At 49.4% G+C, this 12,880-nt stretch overlaps 1 protein-coding gene across 1 annotated transcript in view; it reads right to left on the reverse strand.

The window, feature by feature from the left end:
• Positions 1–12,880, reverse strand: part of Agpat4 (1-acylglycerol-3-phosphate O-acyltransferase 4) — a 101,191-nt gene that overhangs the window by 7,818 nt on the left and 80,493 nt on the right. Inside the window, exons 4-5 of the mRNA XM_021149365.2 lie at positions 2,220–2,381; positions 1,874–2,027 (exon numbers count right to left, since the gene is read on the reverse strand). Of these exons, the coding sequence (XP_021005024.1) occupies positions 1,874–2,027; positions 2,220–2,381 (316 nt within the window). The remainder of the gene's footprint in view (positions 1–1,873; positions 2,028–2,219; positions 2,382–12,880) is intronic.

Raw genomic sequence — 12,880 nt, forward strand, 5'->3', positions numbered from 1 at the left:
TGTGTGTGTATATATATATATATATATATATATATATATATATATATATATGGTGTAACCCTGATGCTGATTGGTTCAAAGTAAGTAAATTTTGAGACCTCTTCCTCTATGCTAATATATGGTGTAACCCTGCTGCTGATTGATTCAGAGTGAGTAAGCTATGGAACTTCGCCCACTATGCTAATACGCCTTTTTGTATCAGGAAGGAGGAATGGCTTTTGATGAATAAGGAGCTGGAGGCTGGAGCTGGGGGAGGAACAGAGCAAGGAGACTAACAGTGACTCTAGATGGATAACTCAGGAGACTACACCCAGCAGGAAGGGAAACAGGCTTCTAATACAGATGTTTCTATCTCTTTATTATAAAAGCCCAAATGAGAGCCCTAAAAGCCCCTGTAACAGTATCCTATAAGCGCATTCCAAGTTATCTCGTCGGCATATTCCACATTCCATCCAACCTTGCTGCGGGAGCCCTGGGACCCAGGTCAGGCTCCAGAAATGCTTATGGGATCAAAGAACGGGTGATTTAATGACAGAAGCAAGTGGGTAGAATGTGTAAAAACATGGTGGAAACAGATGGCAGCAGAGAAAGGCTGGGTGTGGCGCCCACAGCTGCCTTTTCCCAGCAGTGGGAGTTTGCTTAGCTGCATTACGCAATCTTCCAAACCTAGGTGTTCTGTAGAGTGGGCTTACAAAGCCATCATCACACAGGGCTGAGGTGACAGATGCCAGTTACACATGCAGGCGGAGCCCACTGTACTTGCCATGATATATATGATCCTGACCCGGGCCTGACAGCTTTAGACGTCTGCAGTTAATGTTAGTAAAAGTAGCAGGGGAATCACTGAAATTGTAAACCATCCCTGGATCACTTGGAAATATGAAGAACACGAATTCAATGTTATAAAATCACCATCCGTTTTTTAACCCTGATGCCTAACCCTGCTACAGGTCTGTAGGTCCACTATCTTTCTCAATGGGAAAGGGTCCCCATGCTGCCTTATAGGAGTATCTAGAGGCACTGTTCTTAAAGGCCCAACCACTCTCCCTGTCATTGGTGGGCTCTGATGCCTAAAGTGGGCACTAGCCCAGAAGATATTTAACCTGTTGATGTCCTTGGTGTCCTGGTTAAATCCTTGACATGGGGGCTAAGGAAGACACCCCCCCCCCCCCGTACAAGAGATAAAAACAAGGCTATAGAAGCTAGTAGCACGGAGCCAGAAGCCACATCTGACCTGCCTCTGGCAACAGAGCAGGGCCAACTTGGCCCACCTCTTCCTCTGGGATAAAGCATTTTCTTGCCATGCCCAACACATGAAGCTGTAGGAAAGCCTGCCCAAGCTCTGTGGTGCCTTCACACTTGAAGCAGTGTCAAGTCCTATCCAGCCCAGGTAAAAAGTCAAGCCTCTTTTGGAGCTGAAGGCCCAGGGAGTAAGAGATGTGAAAGGGCTTACCTATGAAAACAAACGTGTTTTAAACTGAAGAGAAAGGTTAAAAAGGAAATGGAAGAAGTCATGTCAGAATGCCAGTGGCAACTGACCACTGCCGCCTTCTGCTTTTTATCTACACTGGCTTAAGACTCCAGACTCATGGGTCAGCTGCCCTAGAGTACAGGTCAGATCATCTACAGGTGGTTGTCAGCAATAGACAAGCAAGAGATGGCCTCAAAGACTGCAGCTCCATGGCCAGGCCATCTCAGGGGTCCTCCAGGGAGCCTGCACCTTCTGCACTCACAGTGCAGTGCCGCCACTGACCAGCAGAGGGAAGTATTCACTGGGATGCAGAAATGTGAGGTGCCCAACCAGACCGGAACCTGCCTCTTGTCCCAGGTCCCACCTAGCCTCAAAGATCCCCTGTTTAGCCAGCATCCTTACCAACATCTCGCAAGCACTTCACAGTAATAGCAAAGCCTTTGGTGCGTGGCAGCAGGTGGTGTTTGAGGCTGGGCAGCCCCTTGGCTTGGGCCACCTGCATGCTGATTTGGTGTTTCTTCTCTGTGAACCGTGTACCCTCACAGTGGATCAGGAACTGAAAAGCAAAAGATAATGGTCATACAGGAGGATCCAGGTCAGCCCCAAAGTGCCCTCAGGTCACATGTCATTCCAGGTCACACTCAATTCAGTGGTCACCCGCAGAAGAGTCCTAAAGTGACTCCTATGTGTGGTGGCCACACATAATTCCACAGGAGCCAGATAGCACACGGCTCTTTTGCCTACGTACCAGATACTTCTCTGGGTAGTCCCGGAGGTGCAGCAGGCTCTTGGCAACCGTCTGCCGATCTTGCTCCCACTTGCGCGTGCAAAAGATCATTTCCACGAAGTACCACATCCAGCCAATGATTGGGACATAAGCCAGCTCTTTCTTGGCCAGGACTTTGGAGTTCTGAAACAGAAGAAGAACCTTAGGGTATCTGTGAAGGAGACATGGCTCTTGGAGCTTTTATAGGGAAGGAATAGCCAGCCATACCAAAGGCTACAAAGCCAAAGCCTTTGGACTTGGAGCCGTTCCTCTTTGCCTCTGCATTGACTCATCCCTGGGTGGGCTGCTCCATGGCCGCTTGAGGATACTCTCATGGACCACAGCCCTCCTAGATAATTGACATCTGTTTGTTCACCAAGCCCAACCTGAAGTTCTGTCTGGCAAGTCTATAGAATGCCATCCCACAGATCAACCCATCAGCAAAGCCACTGAGTTCGTTCAGGCAAGGCCAGCAAGGTTCATGACGTGACAGACTAGCAAGCAGAGGCCAGCAGAGTTTGAGGAGCCCCATAGCTGGCATGGGGAGCAGGGGAAGCTGGGAAGTCAACTTGGCTTAAATGGATGCTCTTATTTGTCTCTGCAGCTGGAAATAGCCAAACTCCTCAGGCCAGGGTAGCTGTGGTTAGTCCCCAACAGTTGCTCCATGACCACACTGTGTGGGCACCAGGGGTCGGGTGGGGAACTTGGGAATCTAATGAGGCAAGAAGTCAGGGAGATGCAAAATGACTTTTACTTTGCTGGACTTGTATTGTCTGTCTGTCTGTCTGTCTGTCTGTCTGTCTGTCTCTCTCTCTCTCTCTCTCTCTGTGTGTGTCAGAGAGAGAGAGAGAGAGAGAGAGAGAGAGAGAGAGAACATCCATGTGTATGAATGCAGAATGCAGACACATGGAGGCCAGGGGACAACTCCAGGTATCAGTCCCTGCCTTCTACATTGTTTGAGGCAGAGCATCTTGTTGTTTGTCGGTTGTACATGCCAGGTTAGATGGCCTACGAGTGTCTGGGGATTCTCCAGTCTCCACTGCTCACCTCCCCGGAGGAGCAGTAGAATTCCAGACACACTATGTGTCCTGAGCTGTATGGAAGTTATGGGGATCCAAACTCAGGTCCCATACTTGCCTGGTAAGCCCTTTACCCACTTAGCACCCTGACCACTGCCACCATTCGTATTTTTACTCTCCACTATGGAATCAGCTGAGACGTTCCCTGACTGAGATGGATGCTCACCCACACTGGCAGTGTGGACCGTTGTAGGCAGCTGAGCACTTTTTTGACAGCTGTCTATCAAGGTCCTAAGCCTTCGCCGCCTGAAGGGAAGAGCAGGCATTTCACATCACCCACTCCCTTCTCTCCCCTTTTCCTATCTTCCACTCAGTGTCTTCATGGCTAAGACTCGTAGCATTTCTATCATGCTTGGGGCCCTGAGGTAAACTTCTGAGGAGGCCTCACCTACATCGACACCCAGCTTTTTCTTGTCAGCACGGAGTAACTTTAAAGTCTCAGATGAGGGAGTAAACTGCCTGACTCTAGAGATGACCTTACTCTTGTGCCTGTCACCCTGATAACCAAACCATCTTTGGGGTCATAGTCCTCCCTGGGAGCTCACTGCCCTGTGTCCACAGTAGACGTCAGACTCCAGGGAACAGGAAGGGACATTCCTGCCTGTCCTCACTTTAATCTCCGATGAGAGCAAATGGATCCAAACACAAAGCTTCCACTGGCTAATTAAGCTCTTCTTTCTGGAAGTTAAAACTTAAAATTTTTAAGATTCTATGTACTGGATCTTGCAAAAATTACATATGGAGTGCTCAGGAATTACAGAATGACCCACACTTCCACCCACAGAGGTGCTGTTGGGTCTACCAGGGCAGCTGCTGGGCTGCGTGGGTGGTCAGTCTCGCCCAGCCCATCACTCATAGTTGCATTCTTGGGTGCACTTCCTGTTCCTGGTTCTCCTATGAGACACAAGTGAGTGTTAGCACTTGGCCTTTGGTAGCTAGTGGAGAAGGCTGCCCTAGTGGGTTGTGAGAATCTAGGGGTTCAACTAGAGGTGACTCAAGAGTCTGTATTCCCGGGGTTGGGGATTTAGCTCAGTGCAAGTGCAAGGCCCTGGGTTTGTGGTCCTCAGCTTTAGGGAAAAAAAGTGTCTGTAATTCCCATCACTGTCATATGTCACCAAGAGTCACTTCAAGGTCCCACAGTAAAAGCATTCATTGGCTACAGGGTATACTACACATCTGACAATATTTAATAGTACAGCTACAGCTGCAAACCAGAGCCATTCTGATGCCCACGGGTTTCAGTGCAGTTTTATTGGTACAGGGTAAGCATTCACCTGAATGCAGGAGCAATGCAGCTGCTATCATAAGTGAATGGTGGTCATACAGATGATGTGGTCCATAGAGCTGAAAATGCTCACTCTCTGGCTGGCCAACTACAAATCGGATTAGTCAAGCCTTAATTTACAGCCATTAATATAAAATTCACGCCAATTAAAATTCTCACCTTACATAAACAGGAGATGGATGGAGGGAGGAAGGGAGGGGCTATGCTAAGAGGCTTTACAAGTTTAACTCATTCTTGACTGACATCCTGGAAATTAATATGGCAGTAAGATGTAAATATATCTAGGAAAACCTAAAATTAATATAGGGTAACCTATATCCACCATGTGCTGAATTAAGTGTCTACCGTGGCCAGGTTTTAGACCAAAAAGTTCTGGAGATTTTTTTGGAGGTGAGAAAAGGGGGTGAAAGCTAAGGGTATATGGGGGCATGAGGGTTGAGAAGTTCATTGCCATGGGTACCCCACCCAGCTAGGGAGGGCATCTCTCGGGGAACACAGCCATTCTCTGAGCCAGAATTTAGCATCTCCAACTAAGACAGTGCAGTGTGTGACCAGATGGCAAAACAAAAAACTGCTTTAAATAACATGGGGCTCCAGGCATCTTAACCCTCAAATTTGGCGGCTTTTAGCTAATTTCACTACCAGACTGCATATGAGACCCCTTCTGGGTCCAGGACAGCAGCCTGCCAAGTGAAAAATGCAAACCAGTGTCAGGTTTGCAGGTTAGGAGCCGCGGCTTCTGGTCCTCTAACCCCAAACCCCCAGGGTCTGGCAGAAACCAGTCCAGGGCTGAGGACACTCAGCAGGTGGCCCCTGCTCAAGGCTGCATTTGTATTAATACCTTACTAGGTTCAAATATAAAACCACTCCTGAAGGCTTATCAGTGGGTCCCTTCGGGTCTAGCCATGGTGGTTATGGCCACTAAATATATAAAAATTAAAGCTGGCAAGATGCCTGGCTCAATGGGGAAAGATGCTTGGTGGCCTGAGATAGAACTCCCCAGACCCACACAGGCAAAGGGGAGAAAAGAATCCTATAAAGAATCCTATGCATTACCCTCTGACCTCCACGTATACGCGCGCATATGTGCGCACACACACACACACGTACCAAGTCATATATGTCCGTGTGTGCACACATATGCACAATAAATACAATTAACAAATTTTAATTAATAAAGTTTAGTGATCGGGAGCTTCTCTTCATTTTGTTCTTAAAGTTTCAAATTAAAACTTTTCACTTAAAAAAAATAAATAAATAAGGTCATTTCAGTGAAACTTTGAAGGGTGAGAAGTTTGTCAAAAGTAATCAGGTCAAAGGCCCACTCTTCAGCATTCTAGCATGTTCCTTGCATGCAAACTGGAGACAAGTAGCCAAGACCGAAGTCTGACAGGGGTCTGCCTGCCCTGGGGTCAGGCTAGCCTGGTCACACCCGAGGACAAGCAAAGCAACTGAGAGCTCAGCCTCGGTTCCCACCCATGACATGAGCGCTTATCTCCTAGAAACATGAACCTCAAGCTGTCCAGTCCAGGCAAGGACTCCCTTTAGGCCCGGCAGGGTTTCAATGCTGGGGACACATAGGTGTGTGGGACTGTCTGTGACAAGAGTCTAGAGGCAAATGGTGGGTAGCACACTGGAGGTTTGATTAGCCCCTTCCCCCAGCACAGACTACACAGCTGCCCTCCTGGGATAGTGATACATACAAGGGAGCTCTGGGATGATGGAGACGAGAGCAGAGCTCAAAATGATGAAGTGGGCATGTCAGTGGGCACCAGGGCACATCAGTGGGCACCAAAGGGCTGAGACACTCTATGATGTGGTACATCTGTCTTGTGGTACTGGCCCAGTTCTGGCTTTCTAGGACCTCACATGCAGGAAAATGCTATGGAGCCTCCTACCAGGAAGTCCTGAGAGTCTCTCTAAACAAAATGAGGCCTGTTCACGATTAGTCACAGCCCTCAGGATGGGGTGGGTGTGGGGGATGCACAGACCAAACCCTCTAAACAAAAGCACTCTCTAAGAATTTCTCTCACTCAGGCTGGAAATAACCACACATCATTTATCAGAAGCCAGCCCAGTATACAAGGTCCTTCATCACTGAATAACGTTTCATCCAGCTCGGCCTCTTCCTCCCTGGGGCAAGCCCCAGACGTTTCTAGATTTGACAGGTGTGCAGGGTGTAGTGGGGGAGAGGAGGGATGTTTCCTGGCCAAGAAGTGTGCTGAGACTAGCAAGGGTATTTCCACTGACTTTTCTCTGAGGTCCTGAGATGCAGCCAGAACAAAACAGATAAAGAGTTCCTGCCCTTACCACCCCCATGGCCCTTGCCTCACCCCACCCCACCCTTACTATTCTAAAAGGCTGGCCCAGATACTTCTAGAACGGCCTAAGGCCAGAGTATCTGGGAAGATAAGCAGGAAGTATGGGGTTGGGGGTGGGGTAAGCAAGAGCAGACACACACACAGGACGCCTTACAGGCAGGAGATAATGGGACACCTTGCTCTGACAGGTGTCCAGTGATAAGGCCAACTGAAAGATTCTGGGAGCAGGTGTGCAGGGCCCTGGGGAGGAACAGATGGGTGTCTGTGAGGGTAGCCAGTGGGGAACAGATGTCATTGGCTAGGATGGTTTGCAAAAGAGAGACGGGTCAGTTCTGCTGTCAGGCAGCCTTGTCTCTGCCTGACTCACTCCTGGCCAGTACAGGCTAACTTAAGTGGCGTGCCAGGGGAGTTGGTACCATAAAAGAAGCCCTGACATGTCTAGCTTGGGACTGCAGTTTAGGGCTGGCTCCTCCTGTGTGTGAGCTGCCTGGGACTTTTCTCTGCTCAGGATTCTCTTGGTCACCTTTAGGTTCCTTATCTGTGTAACACCAAGGTCCATCCCGGGCACCACGCCCCACCCTGCCTGGGTCAGTAAATGAGCCATCAGGGCTTAAAGTAACACATCTGTCTATTCTAGCTGTCACAACAGGGCCTGCCAAAGTCTGCACAGAGGGTGCCAATTAATCTTGGCTGAGATGTTGTAAGAAATGAATTAGTAGGCCCCAGTTTCAATAGGAGGTGTGTGCTCAGAGCTCTTGGGGGTCAGAGATAAGCAGGAGGTGTTAGGCCTGATTGTGATTCAGATCCCAGACAAACAGTGAGGTGCATAGTTAGCAGACCTGGCGGCAAAGTTCTCCCAGCATCCCTCAGTCCCCTCCTTCCAGACCAGGGGCTGGGCTTCTCCCCCGAGGCTCTGCCCTGTACACTGCAGACTTTCTGGTCTCTCCGCCTTTCTTCCTTCTCTCCCTCTCTGTGTAAAGGTGCTTTTTTTTTTTTCTTCTTCCCCCTCCCCTCTGTCTCCCTTTCCCGTGGTGACTTCCCTGGCCTAGTTCCTTGGGAACAGTGAACTTATCCAAGAACCCTGCCTTTACATATCCTCTAATCTGCCTTCAATGGGCTCACTTCCCCAGCAGAGAAGAGCTCATCAGGCCCCTCCCCCCTAGCTGGTGGCCTGTGTCAGTCTCAGAGCCCTGAGAGCTGGGAAGTTAAGGGCAGACACTCCATGACTAAGGCCACCATCAAAGAACACGCCAACCTCACACCCCAGGATAATAATCATTTGTTTCAATTTTTTTTTGAGAGAGAGAGAGGGAGGGAGGGAGGGAGAAACATAAAGTTGAGCAGGTAGAAAAGGGGGGAGGGGTTGGGAGAGAGAAAAAAAAAAAAACATGAGCAAAATATATCATCTGAAAACGAAACTTTTAAGACTTGAAAATAAGTGCCCGGCCGCGGTGGCGCATGCCTTTAATTCCAGCAGGGAGGCAGAGGCAGGCGGATTTCTGAGTTCGAGGCCAGCCTGGTCTACAAAGTGAGTTCCAGGACAGCCAGAGCTAAACAGAGAAACCCTGACTCAAAAAAAAAAAAAAAAAAGACTTGAAAATAAGCACCAATTCTTTGCTTGGCCTGTTCTTTGCACAGAGAAATGCAACAAATTCTAACCTGTTCTCCTGGCCACGCTTCCTTGCATCACCTAAGGGATAGGATGTTTACCAAGAGGAAGAAGAGAAGGTCTCAAACAAAACGCCATGGTATGGTGGGTGGCCCCTAAGATGGTCCCATGACCTAGAGGTATCCCTGGGTGTGGGCTGTGCTCTGAGTTCACCTCTCAGCAAATGGAATCTGAGAGAGAAGGTTCCGTTACACAGGACTGTGACTTCTGCTTGGGGTGCTCGCTCCCACTCTTTGGCATTGCATACACCCTGGGAGAAGGGGCTTCTGTGTTTGGGGAAAGCCTCCAGCAGGCCTGTGAGTCCGGGATTGAGGCATAGACAATAGGCCTGTCACTAAGCTTGGAGGACAGCCAGAAGCGCCAAGCCAACAAGCCAACGTTTCAGGAGACGAGCCCTCTGGCAGTCACGTGACCACAGACCTGGAGCGCTGTGCTAGAACTCCAGCTGATTGGAGCCCACCTCCCCAACCAAGAGAGAGTCAATAGTCTGTGTGCCTGTGCTTTATCCTGCTCACTTTGGAGACCACATGCTGCTAGAGATGACAAAGACACATGGCTCCATTAAGGATCTGAGGCCAGCCTGGTCTACAAAGTGAGTGCCAGGACAGCCAGGGCTACACAGAGAAACCCTGTCTCGAAAAAACCGAAAAAAAACCAAAAAAAAAAAAAAAAAGGATCTGAGGCAGAATCTCCCAGCCTCAGAGTTAGCCTACATGGCCGCAGCCTGGGTGGCAGAGGAGTGCTGACAGCAGCTGCAGGGTGGCACATCACTGATGGAGCGCTAGGCCTGGCACTAGCCAGAAACTCTGCAATTTGACCTTGGCACGCTCATGCTTCACTGAGGCAAAAAGACAAGCATGTAGGACCTTAAGTTTTTGGTCCACTGTGCCCCGTGGTGACACACTCCCTAGCCATCCCTAGGTCACAGTTGGCCCCAGTAGGAAAAAAATCAGCCTGTGTCTAAGAGCCCTCATGCATGCCTTTGACTTCTGCTCCTATCCAGCAGTGATAGCTCAGCCTTGCTCCTCCTCCTCCTCTTGCTCCTCCTCCTGCTCCTGCTCCTCCTCCTGCTCCTCTTCCGATTCCTCCTCCCCACCTCTCCTTCCTCCCCTGTTCTTCCTCCTCCTCTCCTCTCCCTCCTCTCCTGCTCTCCCTCCTCTCCTGCTCTCCCTCCTCCACTTCTCCCAAAGCCTTGAAGTCCATGCAGCAATGGCGCTGGCTGCTTCTCTGGTGTTTGGGAGAAAATGGGCAAGTGATTCACCTTCTCTCCCCTCAGTTCCCTTTGGGGACACTAGAGCAGACACACACACACATGCAAACACACACACACACACACTTCATGGTGTGTGTGACACTGCCCTGGCTTAAAGTCTGAGGCCTGCTTGCTGAGCCTCTTGGTGGAGTCTCCCCAAATCCAAGCTCCAACCCCCACCCATTACATCCAACCTAGGTTGTTCAAGTTTAAAGGTAATACAAATGAAAACTCTCTGACTCTAATATTCATTTAGTGAGTCACCAGGTAGATCTGAAGTCCTTGGCTGGCAGGAGGGGCCATGTCCTGCTTTGGTTCATCTGTGTTTTACCCAGCGCTCAGAGGTGGAATGCCTTCCCAGGGCTCAAAGCGGTAAGGGAAAACCCTAGGCTGTGGAGACAGTGTCTCTGCTCCATGAAGATCTGGCCCTGTAATGACCTCCAGTCCCAGATCCTTCTCTGGAAGTCATTCTCTTCTCCAGCTCTGGGTCCCATTCTCTCCCTAGTTCTAGATCTGTGCTCTTCTCATGGGTGTCCTCTGTGACCCAGGGTCACCCGCCTGGCCCAAGGTTGTCCCTCAGGCCCTGAGTCCCAACTTTCTACATCACTTCTCCCTGTGCATCGCATCAATCCCTTTCTCCTGAGCGCGTGCTTCCTTCCCTCTGGCTGTGGACTCTGGGTCACAGGCCTCTCCCTGGATTCTGGGCCATGTGCAAGTTTCTCTGAACTTCAGTGTCCCGCAGCCCGACCTCTAACCTGCCCCCAGTGAGGCATGCTACATTTAGCCACAAAGCTGGTTCTGCTAGCAGTTGGCTTGCGCATTCAAGTTCCCAGAACAGGGTTCCAGCTCAGATCCTGCTTCTTCCAAGGGGTTTGGTTTTGGACCCTGGGAGAAGGGACTGAGGTGCATATTTTACATATTAAAGCAGACCCGGCCTTCAGGTTCTCCCAGCATCCCTCAGTCCCTGCCTGGCATACAAGGACCCCAAACCCTCAACTTTCTAGCCCAGGGTTGGGCTGCCCTTCCCCCAGACATTTTGGTCTCTCCTACTCTTCCTCCTCCTCCTCTTCTTCTCCTTCATCCTTATCCTCTTCTTCTTCTCCTTCATCTTCCTCCTTCTCCTTCCTCCTCTTCCTCCTCCTCCTCTTCCTTCTCCTTTTCCTCTTCTCCCTCTTCTTCCTCCCTCTTTTCTCCCTGCAATGTACTCTTCCTCTCTTTTTTTCCCTCCTCTCCCTTCCTCTCTCTCTCTATGGTGACTCCCCTGGCCTAGATCCTTGGGGCCAGTGAGCTCTCCCAAGAGCAGCTTCCCAATAAACCTGCATTCAATATAATCTAATCTGGTTTGGATTGGCTCCTTTCACCAGCAGAGAAATAACCTATCACAAGGAAAGAGGGGAAGTTTGGGAAATCAGACTTGCCAATTGCTTCCTTGCAAACTGAACACCAACTGGGGCTCTGGTGTTTACTGGGAAGTGTGGAAAGTAACTGCCCTATTGCTGTAAAGAGACACCCTGACCATGGCCACTATTGTCAAGGCACAAACAGGACAGCACGCAAGCAGAAAGGTGCTGGATAAGTAACTGACAGTTCTACATCCTGATCAGCAGCAGGCAGCAGAAAGAGTGACAGACCCTTGGCCTGGCTGGAGCATTTGAAAACCCACCCCCAATGACACACTTCCTCCACAAAGGACATACCCATCCAACAAGGCCACACCTAATACCACTGATTGGTGGCCAAACATTCAAATCTATTAGCCTATGGGAGCCACTCTTATTCACACCACCTCACAGTGTAAGGATGAGAGCCATGGGGCTCAGGGCCATACTGTCCCTTGGGTGGATCAGGAAGCTAACAGGGCCTCAGAGTAGCCTACCACGGGGACAGGAAAAGCCAACACACTCACAACAGAAAAGCCAGTACAGCCACCTATCTCCAGATCACCAACTGCCTCCAAGCCCAAGATGGCAGGGACATGGTAGCGTCCTACCTCATCCATGGCTTCAGTCACCCAGAGGCAATGCGGTCTACAGATGTTAAACAGAATATTCCAGAGCCACATGCCAAGTTTAAATACTCTATACTGTAGATCGTGACTATAGTTGCTCTGTTTAGTTAATATTCACCTCTTGCTATCCTTATACACAAGCTAGACTCTTAGGTTAGAAAATACACATATACAAAAATATCACACAGCACATATACAATCTGATACTAGCCACAGAGTCAGACATCCTTGGGATGCCTTAGAATATGGCTCCCATAGACAGAGAGGGAACCTCTGTACTAGAATTTTCATTTTTGTTCTGAAAATGTAAATGAACACAAATGCAAATGTAGTCATGCATGCAGACACACACACATTCATTCATATTCTCTCTCTCTCTCTCTCTCTCTCTCTCTCTCTCTCTCTCTCTCTCCCTGGGAAAACAAATGTAGACACAAAAGAGCTCCTGTTGCCAGAAAGCTCTTAACCTGGCTGGAAGAAGCAGAGCCACAAATTCTCTACACCCTTCCCATACCTTGTGGCCACAGCTCTGTGTTCTAAACATAAAGGTTTTGTGTACTACCAAAGCCAAGTGGACCATGATCAGCCTGCCTCTCTGTGGTCATCATCCTGTATGCCAAGTCCTCAGGAAAACAGCTGGGGCCTTTCCTATCCTGGGGCCAAAATGTATTTGTTCCCATGACAATACAGGCTCTTAACCTCAATGTGTTAAAGATGGCAAAGCCAACCGAAGAGACCTGGTTATAAAGGCAAGGAAGCTGCATGCAAGAAGTCAAACTAATTTGAGGGAAACAGATTTTAGGAACAATTCCAAATTCTGCCATTGAGGCTTGCTGCCCAGAGACTCGGCATTCTTAAGCCTGCAGCAGATCCATCTTCGGGTGAATTGTGCCTTCGAGCTAAGCAATCAAGGATAGGGATTGGAGCCAAACTACACAAGTTCCAGTCCAATCCAATTACAGCTGGATGAGCAGACCAGAATTAGAACTCTCTCTAATTGTGATCCCCTCTCCCGCTGAGGAAAGGTGT

This window comes from Mus caroli, chromosome 17 (genome assembly GCF_900094665.2).
Source record: "Mus caroli chromosome 17, CAROLI_EIJ_v1.1, whole genome shotgun sequence".
Lineage (NCBI taxonomy): Eukaryota > Metazoa > Chordata > Mammalia > Rodentia > Muridae > Mus > Mus caroli.